The sequence below is a fragment of the Bos javanicus genome, chromosome 4, assembly GCF_032452875.1.
Source record: "Bos javanicus breed banteng chromosome 4, ARS-OSU_banteng_1.0, whole genome shotgun sequence".
Taxonomy (NCBI): domain Eukaryota; kingdom Metazoa; phylum Chordata; class Mammalia; order Artiodactyla; family Bovidae; genus Bos; species Bos javanicus.
This window is the reverse complement of record NC_083871.1, coordinates 47169927-47186827: the sequence shown is the minus strand read 5'-3', so window position 1 is coordinate 47186827 and position 16901 is coordinate 47169927. Positions and strand designations below refer to the sequence as shown.

At 40.9% G+C, this 16901-nt stretch overlaps 1 protein-coding gene across 4 annotated transcripts in view; it reads left to right on the top strand.

Annotated features, from left to right (window-relative positions):
• The window catches only part of PUS7 (pseudouridine synthase 7), a 53743-nt gene that overhangs the window by 5429 nt on the left and 31413 nt on the right, over nt 1–16901 (top strand). For all 4 annotated transcript variants that reach the window (XM_061413933.1, XM_061413931.1, XM_061413932.1 and 1 more), the window contains exons 2-5: nt 4174–4594; nt 5466–5550; nt 5684–5785; nt 11982–12126. In XM_061413933.1, the coding sequence (XP_061269917.1) occupies nt 4174–4594; nt 5466–5550; nt 5684–5785; nt 11982–12126 (753 nt within the window). The remainder of the gene's footprint in view (nt 1–4173; nt 4595–5465; nt 5551–5683; nt 5786–11981; nt 12127–16901) is intronic.

The window sequence follows — 16901 nt, the reverse complement described above, 5'->3', positions numbered from 1 at the left end:
CATCTGGGTTGTCTCTTTTTTTGTGATGTTAGTGGCCATTGATGTCATTGCCCAGGGCTAGTATTTCATTAGGGAATTGCTAGTGTGTCTTTGATCTCTGTAGATGGGGAAGAGTTTCAGCACCTGTTTCAGGACTTCTCAAAAATATCTACTGATGCTTAATATACTTCTCTGGATTCTCTGGCAGGTATTAGAGAGTTAATATCCTCAGAGAGTCTGCACGCCTCTTGAAGGAGGACAAGAGACTAGCATTTATTTAGTTCCTACTGTGGCTAGCCACTCTGTGTTTGTTATCTCATTTCATTTTCACAACAGTCCTGGGAAGCACATACTATTCATGTTTTTCAGCTGAAGAACAGGGGCTAGGAGAGGTTATTGACTCTGACCAGTTAAACAGCTGGAAAGTGGGGCAGGAAAGCCTGGTGTTTGGGTGCCTATATGGGTAGTGCACATGAAGGGAGGTAAAATGGGAAGACGTGGACTTAATAGAGAGGAGGGCATGGGATTTGGGCCTCAAGGTCTTCAGGTGAGTCTTAAAGGACAGGTGGTGGTGGTGGTACTCAGTCATGTCGGACTCTGCAATGCCACGGATTGCAGCACACCAGGCTCTCCCATCCTTCACTGTCTCTTGGAGTTGGCTCAGTTTCATGTCCATCGAATCAGGTGAGACTAGGTTAATCTGAGAATACAGATATGGAGGACCTCCCACTGGAGAGAGTTCTGTGAGCAGTCAGGCTGGGATTGAGACCTGTGGGGGCTGGGCCTGAGTTAGAGGCGTGTGTGGAGGATTGGAAATCAACACAGTGCTGGATGATGGACGGTGCCAAAGCAGAATGGGGAAGAGGAAGTAACTGGTGTTTCTGTTGAGGCTCTTGGCCCTCAGGTTGTTGAGAAAGAGCCTGATGAGTTCTCTGCATTCTGGGTAGGAGGTAGATGTGCTGCTGCTGCTGCTAAGTCGCTTCAGTCGTGTCCAACTCTGTGCGACCCCACAGACGGCAGCCGACTAGGCTCCCCCATCCCTGGGATTCTCCAGGCAAGAACACTGGAGTGGGTTGCCATTTCCAGCCCTCCCTGAAGAGAGCAGAGTTCAGGACTCGGAAGGGTATCAGGACCTCCTGGTAGATCCTGTCATGCCAGCTGGGAACTTGGGGTGGGGAAGGGGTTGTTTCTTCTAAAGATGTCTGTGTCTCTTTTGGCTAGCAGGCTACTTGAGGGGAGTGAATTGGGACAAATGGGTGGCCCTGATGTCACTGGGTTGTAGGCGATTGAGAACTCGCCTAGCCTATGTGGTCATCTCAAGCTTAATTTCCACTTGGTTGGAGGTCTTGCCATTGTAGATGCCCACCGTGCAGCCCACCACCTCAGGCAGGATGATTGCATCGTGCAAGCATGTCTTCACACCAGGGGCTTCTTGGTGGGCGGCGCCTCCTTCTTGGCTTCCTGCAGGCGCTTCTGCAGCCATGCTGCTCGCTCTGGAGGCCACGGTTCCAGATCAGCAGCTCACAGGACGTGCTCAGACCCTGGTCGAGGTCCACACCGCCCCTGGGGAGCTGTTGTGGGTTTGGGGGGAAGACTGTGTGTGACACAGTGTAATAAGTGACTCAGGGATGTCTGCCAGGTGCCAGCAACATGGCTGGACTGTACATGTGCTGGTCTCCTCCCCATCCCCATGCCCCCGTGACTCTTTCCCAGGTCCCCATGTCAGGAAGAGTTCCCCTACCCTCTCAAGTTCCCAGGACGGAAAACCCGAGTCATCCTATAGTATTTCCTTTTTCCTCCACCCAGTCCTGTCCGCACCACCTCCTAGATGTTCCTGAACCCACCTCCACCTTCTGTTACCCTTGCCTCAGCCTTAGATCAAGCTGATTTCTTTCCTCAGTTGTTGTCTTACCTAATCTCCCAGCCTAACCCCATCTTTCTCTTTGAAAAGATGCCATGAAATATCTCTGACTCATGAATCAGACGGCAGTTTGGTTTTTCAGCTGTAATTCCCTGCATTCAGCCTGGTGTGGCTTCAACCAGCTCCCAGCTTTAACTCCAGGCTCTCTCCTTGTATGTTTTACTCTTTGTGATGCGGGGCCAGCTTGGTGGGCTTCCTCTAGCTCTCCGAGCCTCTGTGCATGCCGCACCACCTTCCTCCCCGCTTTTCCACAGCCTCTCTCTTATTTAGTCCCCAAAGCTTAGCTCAGGTGTTCACTTCTGGTCTTTCATTAGGAAGGGGTCTTCTAGGACACCCTCACCACCAGTGGCCCCATGGTCTTCTCTGTGTGACCATGTCTCCAAGTAAGCCCCGGGCCCAGTCTGCCTCCCTCACCGGTGTACAAGCTCTGAGGGCAGTTTTGGTGAAATAAAATGAGAATGAAATAGCACCACATCACATAAGTCAGTGTTCTCTTTTGCTATACCTTGCTTAGAACACATAAAAAATAAATGCTTTCTTACTTGAATTAAGAGATAATTTTTATAAATTGTACAACTAGTTGCAGTCCACTTCTATTCCTGTTTCTTGGTTTCTTCCGTTTTCTTTTTTTTTGTCTTTCAAACAAAATTATTTTTATTGACATTTTTCTCTACCTTCCCCGTCATGATCCTTTTTTCCTTTTCCTTTTCTTTCCATTCTTGATTTTTGACAATGAAGCAAGATCAAACATGGATTCTTAAAATTTAGTTCATCATTATTGCTTTGCTGTAGATGCTTGTATAGATGGGATTCTGGCTAATCAAGAGAACTAGGATGTTCTGCTCATTTATATTCTTTATGTTTACTGAGTTTGTATGTTACTTAAAGCATCTCCCTAAATAATTAATATAGGGCTTCCCAGGTGGCTCAGTGGTAAAGGATCCACCCTGCAATGCGGGAGACATGGGTTTGATCCCAGAGTTGGAAAGGTCCCCTGGAGAAGCAAATGGCAAGCCACTCAGTATTCTTAACCTGGGAAATCCCATGGACAGAGGAGCTTGGCGGGCCACAGTCTTTGGGGTCACAAAAGAGTCAGACATGACTTAGCGACTAAATAACAATATAATTAAAATAAGAAAAAGCCTTATCCCTGTTTCACCTAGAGCATCAAATAAAATCAAATTAGACAGGCACTTGCAGTCTTAGATATTAATAAATGTGTGCTCTGAACTGCAAAATATATATGGCTTCCTAGACTTTTGCTCAGTAATTTGTGTACTAGCTTTAAATGATCTGTATTTTTTTAATTGTGGCAAAATACACACAACATCATTCTGACCATTTTTAAGTATATAGTTCAGTAGTGTTAAGTTCATACACATTGTGTAACCAATATGTAGAGCTTTTTTATCTTGCAAAACTGAAACTCTGTACTTAAACAACTTTTTGTTCTCTTTGCTTTTTTTTTTTTAAGTCCATTTTTTACTTTTTGGCTGTGCTGAGTCTTCACTGTGTCGTGCGGGCTTCTCTAGTTGTGTACCCAGGCTCTAAAGTGCTCGGGCTCAGTAGTTGAGGCTCAGGCTTAGTTGTCCCGAGACATGTGGGATTTAGTTCCTGACCAGTGATCGGACCCACATCCTCTGCATTGGAAGGCTCCGGACCACTAGGAAAATCTCATTCTCCTTGCTTCAAAAAGAAAAAAAAAATGAGTATGTGTTCATGTCAGTAAATATATGCATACACTTTTATCTTAATCAGTTTTTCGAAAAGATAGCAAGATCCATGAAGCAAAAGTTAGATGATACAACTGTGGTATTCAGTGAAAACAAGTCTTCCTGCCGTCCCCAGTCACCTATACACACACCCTCTCCTAGAAGTAACTGCCTTTTCCAGTTTCTTTGAACATTGGTTTTACATATTGTTCAGCTTATGTACCCTAATGTCATTGTTCTTATTTTTTTTTTTTTATGTAAAAGCACTGAGATGAGCATCCTTACAGCTAAAACTTGAAACGCTTTAATTAATTTCTTAGGATAATCCCTTAAAGAAGTATTTCTGGGTCAAAAGGCATACATATTTTAAAGGCTTTTGATATCAAATTCCCTGCAGAAGTGCTGTACCATTTTTTCTATGCCACTAAAAGCATATTTGGAAGAATTATTTTAATAATTGATACTTAGGACCTTAGGAACAAAGTTAACTGTGCCTCTGTTTGCTGAAACCCAATTCTGTATAGAAGTGATTTTTACCACCTACTCTCTTCCTTCTAAAAGGTTCTCTTACATGTTTTCTTGGATACTTGAAAATGGAGATGACAGAAATGACTAGTGTGTCATTGAAACGGGGGTCCGTTGCCATCGAAGATAATGACAGTGTGGCCCCAGCTGAGGAGGCCAAGAGACAGAAGGTCTCAGGATGCTGTCCAACCACAGGTCAAGATGGGCTAGAGAACAGCTCTCTACCCAGCAGCGAAAAGGTGCCTGGGCCTCCCGAAACTGCTGAACAGGGTGAAAAGAACTCTGAGGTTCCCTCAGAGGAAGAGGAGGAGGAAGATGGCCTCTCAGAGGAGGATGAGGAGGAGGAGGAAGCGGAGAGCTTTGCAGACATGATGAAGCATGGGCTCACAGAGCTGGATGTGGGCATCACCAAGTTCGTAAGTTCTCACCAGGGATTCTCAGGAATCTTAAAAGAAAGGTTCGTTTTGTTTTTGTATCAAGTTATTTTTGTTTTATTAATTCTTTTCTTTAAAAAGAAATCAGTCTATTTTTCCATTTTTAGTGTTCTGTCCCCAAGGATTTTTCACACCAGTGGTCGGTCAGGAATAGGAAAGCTGCCCAAATAAGTAAATGAAACCATTTGAATATAAAATGAGTAAAAAATAGCAATTTCCCTGTGGCCTGCTTTGTTAGTATGTGAATGGGTATTTCCTTAAAATATATTACTTTCAATGGTAATTAAATGATTTCGAGTTTTCCCTTGAATTGGTCTTAAAATCTTAAACTCTTTTACCTGAATGGGCCACATCGACAGGAGAGAGAAGGTAGTCTTTGTAGCCAGGTGGATCTGGGTGTGAATGTAGTTCAGCCACTTCATAGTTACTTAACTTCTTTGAGCCTCAGAATCCTTGTCCGAAAAATGGGTCATAATGCTACCTGGGAATAGTTAATAGGACTTTAAATAATGTATGTAAAGTATTTGGCATAAAGGTAAGCTTCAGGGTGGCTCAAGGTAGATACACTAGCTTCCAATTTAGTTAAATTTGCTGTGTTTCATGATTCACTTTAGAATGAACTATGTAATCATAGAGCAACATTAATAAGCTTTGACCTAGGCATTTTTCTGGAAGAGTATTCTAGAAGCTCAGAAGGTCTTTTCTGTACCTGGTACCAGGCCAAGGTGTGGATTAGACTTCATCACGAAACCAGAAAAAATAACTACATGACTTTGCACTGAGAGTTTTTATTTTTAATACCTGTTTGCACAATAATAAGGCTTACTGTTGACAAACTTTCTCCTAAAATTAATAGGCAGCAAAATAATAATGCTCTGATTTTCTTTTCCTCAGATACTCTGACTTTGTCGTTCACGAAATAGGAAGAGATGGACGAATCAGCCATTTGAGTGACTTGTCTGTCCCAGTAGATGAAGAGGTAGGAACAGCTCTCTAGCAAAAGTCACCTTCTGTATAAAAATAATACTTCCTGGAGATCACAGAAATACAGAGCTTTGACAGCCTCAAATTCTGTGTGTGACTCACTGAGAGTTCTCGTGGTTATTTTAAAGGATCCTTCAGAAGATGTATTTACAGTTTTAACAGCTGAAGAAAAGCAGCGTTTAGAAGAGCTCCAGCTTTTTAAAAATAAGGAAACCAGTGTTGCCATTGAGGTAAGTAGTGCAAAAACACGTGAAAAGTTTTTTTTAAGGTTTTCATTGCGTCTTTTTGGGTGGATGTTTAATAAGTGTCTTCTGGAAGAATTACAGTAGTTAACAAAAGGATGGACTTGCCCTATTTGATCTAAAAGAGCATTGTGTTAAAAAATGTTTTTTATCAGTGGCAGGTAACAAGTATTCAGATAAACTATGGCCAAAAGAAAAAAAAAAAGTTATGTTTTTGCTTAAAATATTTTTTTTACATGACCACAAATCGACAAAAAAAAAAATCTGCTGTTTGGAATTGTAGAGTGACCATTGTATCACATAGTGTCTGCTGCAAAGGACTGTCACAGCCTGACAGAGTGTGGTCCTGACAGGGAGGCCATGGCCCAGCTCCAAAGGCCTCCTGGTCTCAAATGAGGCACTGGAAGGGAAGGGAATTGGGGGAAGGAGGTAAGGGAGTGTTGCTTTGCTTATCTTGAAATTACTGTTCATAACAAAAAGAGCTCAGCTACTAAATAGAACAGTAAATGCCTTTTATACAGTTGTTTGTTACGGAAGTTTTCCTCTTCTCAGTTAGTGCTGTCACTGGTGGCTCAGTGGTAAAGAATCTGCTTCCAATGCAGGAGATGTGGGTTCAGTCCTTGGCTTGGGAAGATCCCCTGAAGAAGGAAATGGAAATGGTAACCACTCCAGTATTTTTGCCTGGAGAATTCCATGGACAGAGGAGCCTGGTGGGCTACAGTGCACAAGCTCACAAGGGTTGGACATTACTTAACAACTAAACTACCACCTCCATGATCCTCTCCAGTGAAATTGTGATGCGAGACATGTTTTTAATTTCAAATCTTCAAAAAATGTAAAACAAACAGGCAAATAATTTTGGCAGTATATTTTATTTGCCCTACTATTTTCAAAATATTTCAGTATATAATCAGTATTTTCAAAATTACTAATGACATGTTTTATTTTCTTTTTTTCCTACCAAGTCTTCAGAATCCTGTGTTACTTTATACCAGTAGCACATCTCATTTCAGACTTGCCATGTTTCAAGTGCACAGTTGCCTTGTATGGCTAGTGGTTACCATGAGGGACACAGCAGCTCTAGGTGATCTCTGTAGCAAAGAAAATACTTTACAAGATTCTAAGAATCTTGTAGCACAAGACTTTTAGAGTTGTAAGTTTGTGTTAAATTCATCTTGCACTATATTTTGATGACTTGCTGGATTTCAGGTTGTCAGAAATTGCCACTTCCATTGCTCCCAGGTAGAAAGAGTTTACTGTAACTTCTCTGAATTTGGGGGGATTCCGTCATGGCTCGGACAGTAAAGAGTCTGCCTGCAGTGTGGAAGACCTGAGTTTGATCCCTGGGTTGGGAAAATCCCTGGAGAAGAAAATGGCAACCCACTCCAGTATCCTTGCCTGGAAAATCCCATGAACGGAGGAGCCTGGCAGGCAAAGTCCATAGTCTCGCAGAGAGTCGGACACGACTGAGCGATGTCACTTTTGCTTTTTGCACTTTCAGAATTTATTATTTGCCTCCAACCCTCTTCTCCCCACCAAAATTTCTCAGAAGTATGTACTATTAAAATTTTCAGTTCAGTTCAGTTCAGTCGCTCAGTTGTGTCCGACTCTTTGTGACCCCATGAACTGCAGCACACCAGGCTTCCATGTCCATCACCATCTCCCGGAGTTCACTCAGACTCACGTCCATCGAGTCGGTGATGCCATCCAGCCATCTCATCCCCTGTCGGCCCCTTTTCCTCCTGCCCCCAATCCCTCCCAGCACCAGGGTCTTTTCCAATGAGTCAACTCTTCGCATGAGGTGGCCAAAGTACTGGAGTTTCAGCTTTAGTATCATTCCTTTCAAAGAACACCCAGGGCTGATCTCCTTTAGAATGGACTGGTTGGATCTCCCTGCAGTCCAAGGGACTCTCAAGAGTCTTCTCCAACACCACAGTTCAAAAGTATCAATTCTTCGGCGCTCAGCTTTCCTCACAGTCCAAGTCTCACATCCGTACATGACTACTGGAAAAACCATAGCCTTTAATGACTGAATTTACTCATAGACAAAATAGTCAACAATGCCAAGAAGAAAATTCCCAAGAATTGGTTTTGAGAGCACTCTAGGAGGATGGTCCAGGCAATGCAGTGATATATTATCTCTATAATATGCTTTTTCCTACAGAGATGGCAAGATTTACTATCACGTTAACAATTATAGTTATGCCATCTACTGAAAGATTTTACCTTAAAGAGCATGAACCTTGGGTAGGTGTCCTCATCTATAAAATAAAGGATAAACTTTCTGAATTTTTGAGGTCTGAATATGTATTCACTTATACATACAAACTATGGTTCTGTCTCATTGCTTTCAGTGAATTCTAGGTCTAGACTCAGGTTTTTTTTGGCTGTACCACTCAACTTGCAAGATCTTAGTTCCCCCATTAGGCACCGAACCTACAGAGTCCTAACCACTGGAGCACCAGGGATTTCCCCTAGACTCACTTTTCAAAATGAAAAATGTCTTATCTATATTATAATGTATTTTTCTTTTACATACATATTCATTTATATTTTTTATTTTGCTAGAATATTCTTAGGTTTAGCTAGTAATAGTTATATTACATCTTATTAGCTTGCAAGTTACAGTCCATCAGTGGGTCATGAAATTAGTGTACTGTATCTTAACCAACATTATTTTTTTTTAATTGCAGTGTTGTGTTATTTTCTGGTGTACAGCAAAGTGATTCAGTTTATATATATATATATTTTTTTTTTTTTTCTTTTTTCATTAGGTTTGTTTGTTTCTGTGTGTGTTTAGCCTCACTGTGGCCTGTGGGATCTTAGTTTCCCCATCCAGGGATTGAACCCGTGCCTACTGCAGTGGGAGCACGGAGTCCTCAGCACTGGGTGCCAGGGAATTCCCTCCATTAGGGTTTATTATGAGATACTGAATATGTTAGTTCCCTGTACTACACAGTAGGACCTTGTTTTTTCTGTTTTTGTATATAGTAGTTTCAAACTCCTCTCCCACCCTCTTTCTCCTTTGGTTACCTTTGGTTTGTTCTCTGTCAGTATGTTTCTGTTTTGTAAGTAAGTTCATTTGTATCATATTTTAGACTCCACATATAAGGTATATCATATTTTATTTGTCTTTCTCTTTCTGACTGACTTCGTTTAGTGTACGTATCTCTAGGTCCATCCATGTTGCTGCAGATGGCGTTATTTCATTGTTTATGGCTGAGTAGTGTTCCATTGTATAAATACCTCATCTTCATCCATTCATCTGTCAATAGATACTTAGATTGTTTTCATGTCTTGGCTGTTATAAATAGTGCAGCCATGAACATGTATCTTTTCAAATTATACTTTTGTCCAAATATATGTCCAGGAGTGGGATGGCTGGTTCATATGGTAATTCTATTTTTAGTTTCTAGAGGAACCTTCAGATTATTTTCCATAGTGCCTGCACCATTTACATTCCCACCAACCGTTTAAAAGTGTTTCCTTTTCTCCATCCCCTTTGCAGCATTTATTTGTATACTTTTTAATGATGACTGTTCCGATTGGTGTGAGGTGGTACCTCATTGTAGTTTTGATTTGCATTTCTCTAATAATTAGCAGTGTTGAGCATCTTTTCACATGTCTGTTGGCCACCTATATTATCTTCTTTGGAGAAATAGCCATTTGGATCTTCTGCCCAATTTTTGATTGGGTTTTTTGTTTGTTTTTATATTGAGCTATATGAGCTGTTTCTATTTTGGAAGTGAATCTGTTGTCAGTCACATCATTTGCAAATGTTTTCTGCCAGTTGGTAGATTGTCATTTTTGTCTATGGTTTTCTTTGCTGTTCAAAAGCTTGTAAGTTTGATTAGGTTCCGTTTGTTTAGTTTTGCTTTTGTTTGTATTCTGTACCCACTTTGGTAAGAGTTTGTATCATGAATGGATGTTAAATTTTATCAAATACTTCTTATGCATCTATTGAGATGATCATATGGTTTTGTCTTTTGTTGATGTGATGTGTCACATTAATTTTTTTTTTTTTTTTTTTTTGGCATGTGGGATCTTAGTTTCCCTACAAGAGATCAAACCTGTGCCCCCTGCAGTGGAAGCACAGAGTTTTAACCACTGGACTGCCAGGGAAAGTCCCTCACATTGATTGATTTGCATATGTTGAGCCATCCTTGTGACCCTGGGGTGAATCCAACTGGATTTTAGTGTATAATCTTTTTTATGTGTTGTTAGATTCGGTTTGCTAATATTTTGTTAAATTTTTTTACATCAAAGATAATATTTTTCTTTATAGTGAGTGTCTTTGTCTGGTTTTGGTATGGGATGATGGCTTCTTAAAATGACTTTGGGACTGTTCCCTCCTCTTAAGAGTTTGAGAAGGATCAGTATAAGTTTCTCTTTGTATGCTTGATGGAATTCCCCAGTGAAACCATCTGGTCTTGGACCTTTGTTTGCAGGGAGTATTTTTTATTACAGATTCTGTTTCATTTCTAGTGCTCCATCTGTTCAAATTATGTTTCTTCCTGATTCAGTTTTGGTGGGCTGTATGTTCTTGAAACTCGTCCATTTCTTCTAGATTGGCGAAGAAACTTTATTGGCGTGTAGTTGTTCACAGTATTCTCTTATGGTTTTCTGTATTTCTGTGTTATTGGCTGTTATTTCTCCTCTTTCATTTCTTTCTTTGTTTATTTGGAATGCCTGGCCAGAGATTTGTCGATTTTTGTTTACCTCTTCAAAGAAACTGCTCTTGCTAACCAACATTTTTCTAACATAATGAAATGAAATAGGAAATAACAGTGCATTGCACATTATAAGGGTTAAGTACTGTTCTGTACATTTTTAAAAGATTTTTAATAAGGTGCATATGCATATTAATATATTGGAGAAGGAAATGGCAACACACTCCAGTATTCTTGCCTGGAGAATCCCATGGACAGAGGAGCCTAGCAGGCTACAGTCCATGGGGTCGCAAGAGTTAGACACGACTTAGCAACTAACCCATCACATATTAATATATATTGCTGGATACTGAATCCAGGTATGAAATGTATTTCTCAGTGTAAGATACATTCAGAAATTGAAAAACAGTTGTATAACTAGTTAGTTTACATTTTCTTGATGTAGATTTTTCTCTTTTAGTAACAAATATACTGGACTGTCATTATAAAGTTTCTCAGTATAGGGCAGGGTTCATTAAACGCAGGAGTATATTAGATTGCATTATTCAGGGAATCGAGTTTCTGATATCCCCAAACACACAGCTCACCTGCTTTTCCATCTGTGAGCCCTGAGGTGTTCATTGTTTAGCTGAGTCCCTGAAAGGGAGCATCTGTGATGGGTGGCTATGGAATTGGATGGCCTGGAATTCACATCTGGCTCTGCTCCCCTCCAAATATATAATCTTAACTTCTCTCAGCCTCACTTTCCTCGTCTCTAAATAAATGTGCTGGTGGCTTGATAGGGAACTGATGGGGATTGAATAAGACAGTGATTGTAAAATGATTGGTAATAGTACCTGGCAGCTGGACAGACTCAGTAAATGGGTTCTTATGATTTGCAATTTGTAAAGGTCTAAAAGATTTCTGATATGAAAGGCACCTAAATATCCTTCAACAGATGAATGGGTAACTAAGATGTGGTACATATATATGCTGGGATCCTACTTAGCCATAAAAAAGAATGAAATAATATGCAACATGGAGGGAACTACTAAGGGGAGTAAGACAGAGAAAGATAAATACTATGTGATACCACTTATATGTAGAGTCTAAAATATGATACAAGTGAACTATTTGTGAAACAGAAACAGACTCACAGATAGAACAAATTTAAGGTTACCAAAGGAGAAAGGGGTGAGGGACTAATAAATTAGGAATTTGGGATTAACTGATACAAACTAGTATGTGTATAGTAAACAGTAAGGACCTACCATATACCACGGGAGCTATCTATATTTAATATCATGTAATTATGTATGTATAGTTGAATCACTTTCCTCTACACCTGAAACATTGTAAATCAACTATACTTCAATAAAAAAATAATTAAAGAAAAAAAAGTTCTGAAATTGTACCCTTCTACTTTGGTTACTTTATATCATTATTAAGATAAGTAGTGTTTTTACTAATTCTTTAGTATTATTTCCTTTATTTAATGTTTGTTAAATTAGTATCATTATCTGTGTTTTTAATAGGTCATTGAGGACACCAAAGAGAAAAGAACCATCATCCATCAGGCAATTAAATCTCTGTTTCCAGGATTAGAGACAAAAACAGAAGACAGAGAAGGGAAGAAATATATAGTAGCCTATCATGCAGCTGGAAAAAAGGCTCTGGCAAGTAAGTGGGCTTGTGACCTGGCGTTTCTTCTGCCTCCTCATTCTCCCTGCCTGTTCACACTCAAGGGTCGTTTTGCAGTTGTTCCGAGATGGATATTGACCATATCATTCCTTCAAAGAAGGTGAACAGTCTTTCAGATGCTAAAACAGTCCTGCATCTGAAATCACGGTTACACAGTCACGTGTCTGGTAAACGGGGCAGTAGGTCTTACATGTGAGTACGGATTTGCAGTAATGACAGTGGTGCCAGAGAGAGTCTTACATAATTTAATACGTTCCCTAAAGAGCAGAGCAGGCCGAGCCGTAAGCCAAGAAGAAGACAGAAGAATATCGCTCATTCTGTCCTCTTAATGGAGGTAAGAAAGCTTTCAGGTGAACAGAAACTGCTTGTCACCTCTCCCAGTGGCATATTCTGCAAAGTCCCTATATTGACAGTGCCGCTGCTTTCCAATTGTGAGTACCTTGTTGACTACACATAAAAAACATGGAATATACTAAAAAAAAAAAAATGGAATATATAGAAAACCACCCCTTCACCCAAGCCCATATTTCACTGAGTAGCATTTATTTGAAGTGGGTGTGTTGTCAGTGAACCCTGTTTATTTATGTTCTATGTTCTATGTTCTACAGCCACGAAAATAACTATTTGCATATAACCTTAAGAAATATTGGATGATAATTTTTCTTCTTTTATCTGTCAGATCAGTAGATAAAATTTTTATGAAAATTACAAAAGGGAAAATTCCTCACCTCCTCCGCGACCGTTGATGACGCCTGTTAGTGAAGAGTTACTTCTAGGTATATTTGTTGGAGTAAAACTCCACAATTGTTATATAACAGAAGATTGTCCAAACCATCAGTGCTTTGTCAGTATTCTCTTGGGATAGCCCTGTGAGTGGATGAAGCCTTAATTGTCTATAACTGTGGTTCTAGTGAAAGGAGAGGATGTGAGAAAAATGGGAGCAGAAATAAGATTTAGCTGTGCCTGAGAAAACCATGTCATCAAGTCAGTAAATCTGGATAGTAATATAGAAGTGAGAATCCTTGAGCAGTGGGGAGGAGAAAGTGGAGGTTGGAGGTCGCTTCACAGCAGATAACCAGAAAGGGCAGGGAGAGGATGTGTTCTGGGACTGCTTGAGGGCATGAGTTGTTAATCACTTCTCAGTTCAGAGGCTCATGGCTTGAGTGCTCTATGTTTCTTTGATGTCTGAGTGACAGTATAACATATCACCTTGAAAGCTGTTCTGCAGCCAGGGTTGTCTAGGAGGATTAAGCCCAGTGAGGAGCGACGTGAGTGACTGTTTTTTCCATTCTCCCACTTATCTAGCAGTGGAGGAGAGGTGAATTCCTGCATAGATGATTTGCTGCATTCACTTTTAATTCTCTCAGGAACCCGGGTTGAGAAGGGCTACTGTGGAGAAGTTCCTTGGAGAGAAGAGGCAGTCCTCATCGGTCAGCCACCTTTTTGCAAAGGCAGGAGGAAGAGGCAGGGTCTTGTTCTGACAACTGTGGTCCTGAGGAAGCAGATTGGAAAAGGCGAAGCCTATGTTTCTCAGACTGGTTGCTTCTTGGAAATGGTTGCTCCTCCTTGGAGGCAGCCAAGTTTTGTGAACTTGGTATTTGCAGGCCACACTTGAGGCCAGCAGTTTGCCCCTCAAGTGAGTGGTGCCGGATCCCTGGTGTTCTGTGTTTATCCACCTTTTCTGTGCTTAGGCCACACCACGCCTTCCTTTTTTTCCCCCTCAAATAAAAAATTTCCTTAAGGTTTACCAAGTGAGGTACTGAGCTGTGTGACATGAACCACCCCTTTCCCATCTCACATCTTCAATAAAATATTAATTTCTCACTATGAAAAAGAAGCATGAAGCAGGTCCAGTTGAATCAGTGTGTGGACGAAAATTGGGCCCTTTTGGGCTTGAGGGGCTGTGGCATTTATTCAGAGATGGACTAGAGGCCTGCTCTCTGCATGTTCTCTACCACCTCCTCAGAGGCCCGACTGGCACTGGAGAGCCCGTGAGCATCTCCAGGTCTGGCCCGCACCTGCGAGCTGGGGGCCACTTCAAGTAGGCAACACTGGGAACGTAGGGAGAGCTGGTGTCTGGAGACGGCAGTTCTTGCCTGTACAGACAGAACCCAGAAACAGTGACAGCTCGTCCTCCTAGGGCACCTCGCCTGGCATTTGAACAGATTAGCTTTTAAAGCCTCATTGCAAAGCTAAGTTGGAATGTTTTGAGCTCCCTTACTACCAAACCCTGACGTAAGTTGTTATTGGTGGGTCATGCACCATGTAGCAGGTTTGCAACATTCTTAACCTCAGATAAGCCACACAGCCTAAAATACAGGCGTGATAGATTCTAAATCATGGTGGCCAAACACAAATTATTGATACCAGGTCTTTTAACCCTAATGTTATTTGGTGTGTTAATCCAATCTGATAGGGCACATCGATTTATCTACCAAAGTGTACTTATGGTATTTTTCTGAAAATACTGTATAATTATCATACACCATGTACTCAGGTAAATTAACTTATATTTTGAAATAAATAGTGTACATCTCCAAAAAACTTTTTAAAGACTCAAGTTTAAAAAAAAATTTTTTTTCGCCATGTACTATCTAGAGATAATCCATTCTATGTGAAATTAATGGTTTCCAGGGGCATACCTTGGAGAAGGCAATGGCACCCCACTCCAGTACTCTTGCCTGGAAAATCCCACGGATGGAGGAGCCTGGTAGGCTGCAGACCATGGGGTCGTGAAGAGTCGGACACGACTGACCGACTTCACTTTCACTTTTCCCTTTCATGCATTGGAGAAGGAAATGGCAACCCACTCCAGTGTTCTTGCCTGGAGAATCCCAGGGACAGGGGAGCCTGGTGGGCCGCCGTCTATGGGGTCGCACAGAGTCGGACATGACTGAAGCGACTTAGCAGCAGCAGCAGCAGCAGGGGCATACCTGTATCTAGGAGTCTGCAGAGACTAAGGAGGAAGAGCCAGACAGATAAAAAGTTTGTTTCCTGGGAGAGATTGCTGTTACGGAATCCATAGGAAGGGGGGATTTCAGTGATGGAGTGATTAGCCATGGAAAATATTACACACAAGTCCAGCAAGATAAGAACTCTGAAACACATCCACCGATTTTTAGGATCTTGGGGATCATTGGCATCTTTGCCAGAGCAGTTTTATTGGACACCAGTTCACACAGTAGGTTAGGATGGAAGATAATAAATCCGCCATAAAGATAAGGACAAAGAAAAGGAACATGCTTAAGGAGAGGGAGACGTAGGTTTGACTAAAATGCAAGAGCCAGCCCTGAGCATATTGATATATTGAAGGGGAAGAGCCGATGGAGAGGGAGCTGGGTGATGGTGGCTGGAGCAGGACCCCAGAGGAAGCTGCAGGGTGGGTGTGCAGGGGTGCAGCAGGGTAAATTGTCTTGAATGAGAAGGAAAGAATGTTCTGCATGCTACCCATCCTGTCGTCTTTCTTGAGCTACAAACGTTTTTCCTTCTTTATTCGTGTGGATCTCTGCTCAATACAGGAATCTTCCTGAATGTAGTTTTCTTTTTTTATCTGGATTCTGTTTCTCCTCTCCCTGGGGCTGCAGTATCAGACCATCAGAAGGTTGCTTCCTAGCCTGAGAATTCGTTGCTTTTGCATTTTAAGTCAGCGTGTCTCAAAAATGTGTGAAAGTTATTTTAAATTCACTTAAATTGCTACCTAGCATTCCAAGGATTTGGAGTTTTATAAAGTCAAACAAATCGCCCAAAGGAAATTGAGACTCACTGATTTTCCATTACTCAAAACATTTCCAGTTAATAAATACATATGCTTATTAACGGTTTGTGTACTGAGTGCACTTAGAAAAAGAATCCTTGTATGTTATTTACCGAGGAGATAATTGAATGCATGCTCACTGCTTGGATTTGCTAATAAGATGCATGTTTGTGAGCCAAACTCATATCGGTTGTCATGGTTTCTCGTAAGGTGTAATAGCACTTAGTGTTTTAGTCTTGTGGTTTCATTTGTTTCTTGTCACTAGATATACCAAATAGGTAGTTAGAAGAAAATGGAGCTTACACTTCATCAGCTTTTATCACAAAATTTTTTTAAAGTTTTTATTATGGACATTTTCAAACATGCAGACAAGTAAAGGAACTAGTATATTGAACCTCTGTGTACCATCAGCCATCTTCAGTATTCTTAACATTTTGTTGTTGAATCTGTTCCTCCCACTTTTTTTCCCTTCTTGAGATGTTTTTAAAGAAAATCCTATGTAGTACTTCATTTCACATGTAACTACTTCAGCATATATCTGATAGAAAAGGACTAAAGCCCTAAACCATTATCACCTCCTGACAAAATCAATAATAATTTCTTAATATCTCATACCCAGTGCATGTTCAGTTTTCCCCTCATGTTCAGAAATGCCTTTTGCATACAGAGGACTCGTTTAAATCATGATACAGACAAGGTCAGAACATTGCATTCGACGAATGTCTCTTCAACTTCTTTTTATCTATTGGTTTGAAAAGGGTTTTCCATAATTTTTGTATTTTTTTTAAATAATAAAATCAGTGCAGGAAATTCATGAACACAGAAAAGCACAATACAAAACAGTCATCACGTGCAGCCTCAACAACCGAAAGATAATTACAAATAGTGTTCTGGTACACGTCCTCCCATTTTTAAGAAAACAAATCTCTGGATGGGGAGGCATTTTGCCTCTAGTCTCACACCTTTTGCTGTGTCCCGTGGGCACAGACAGTGCAGCTTT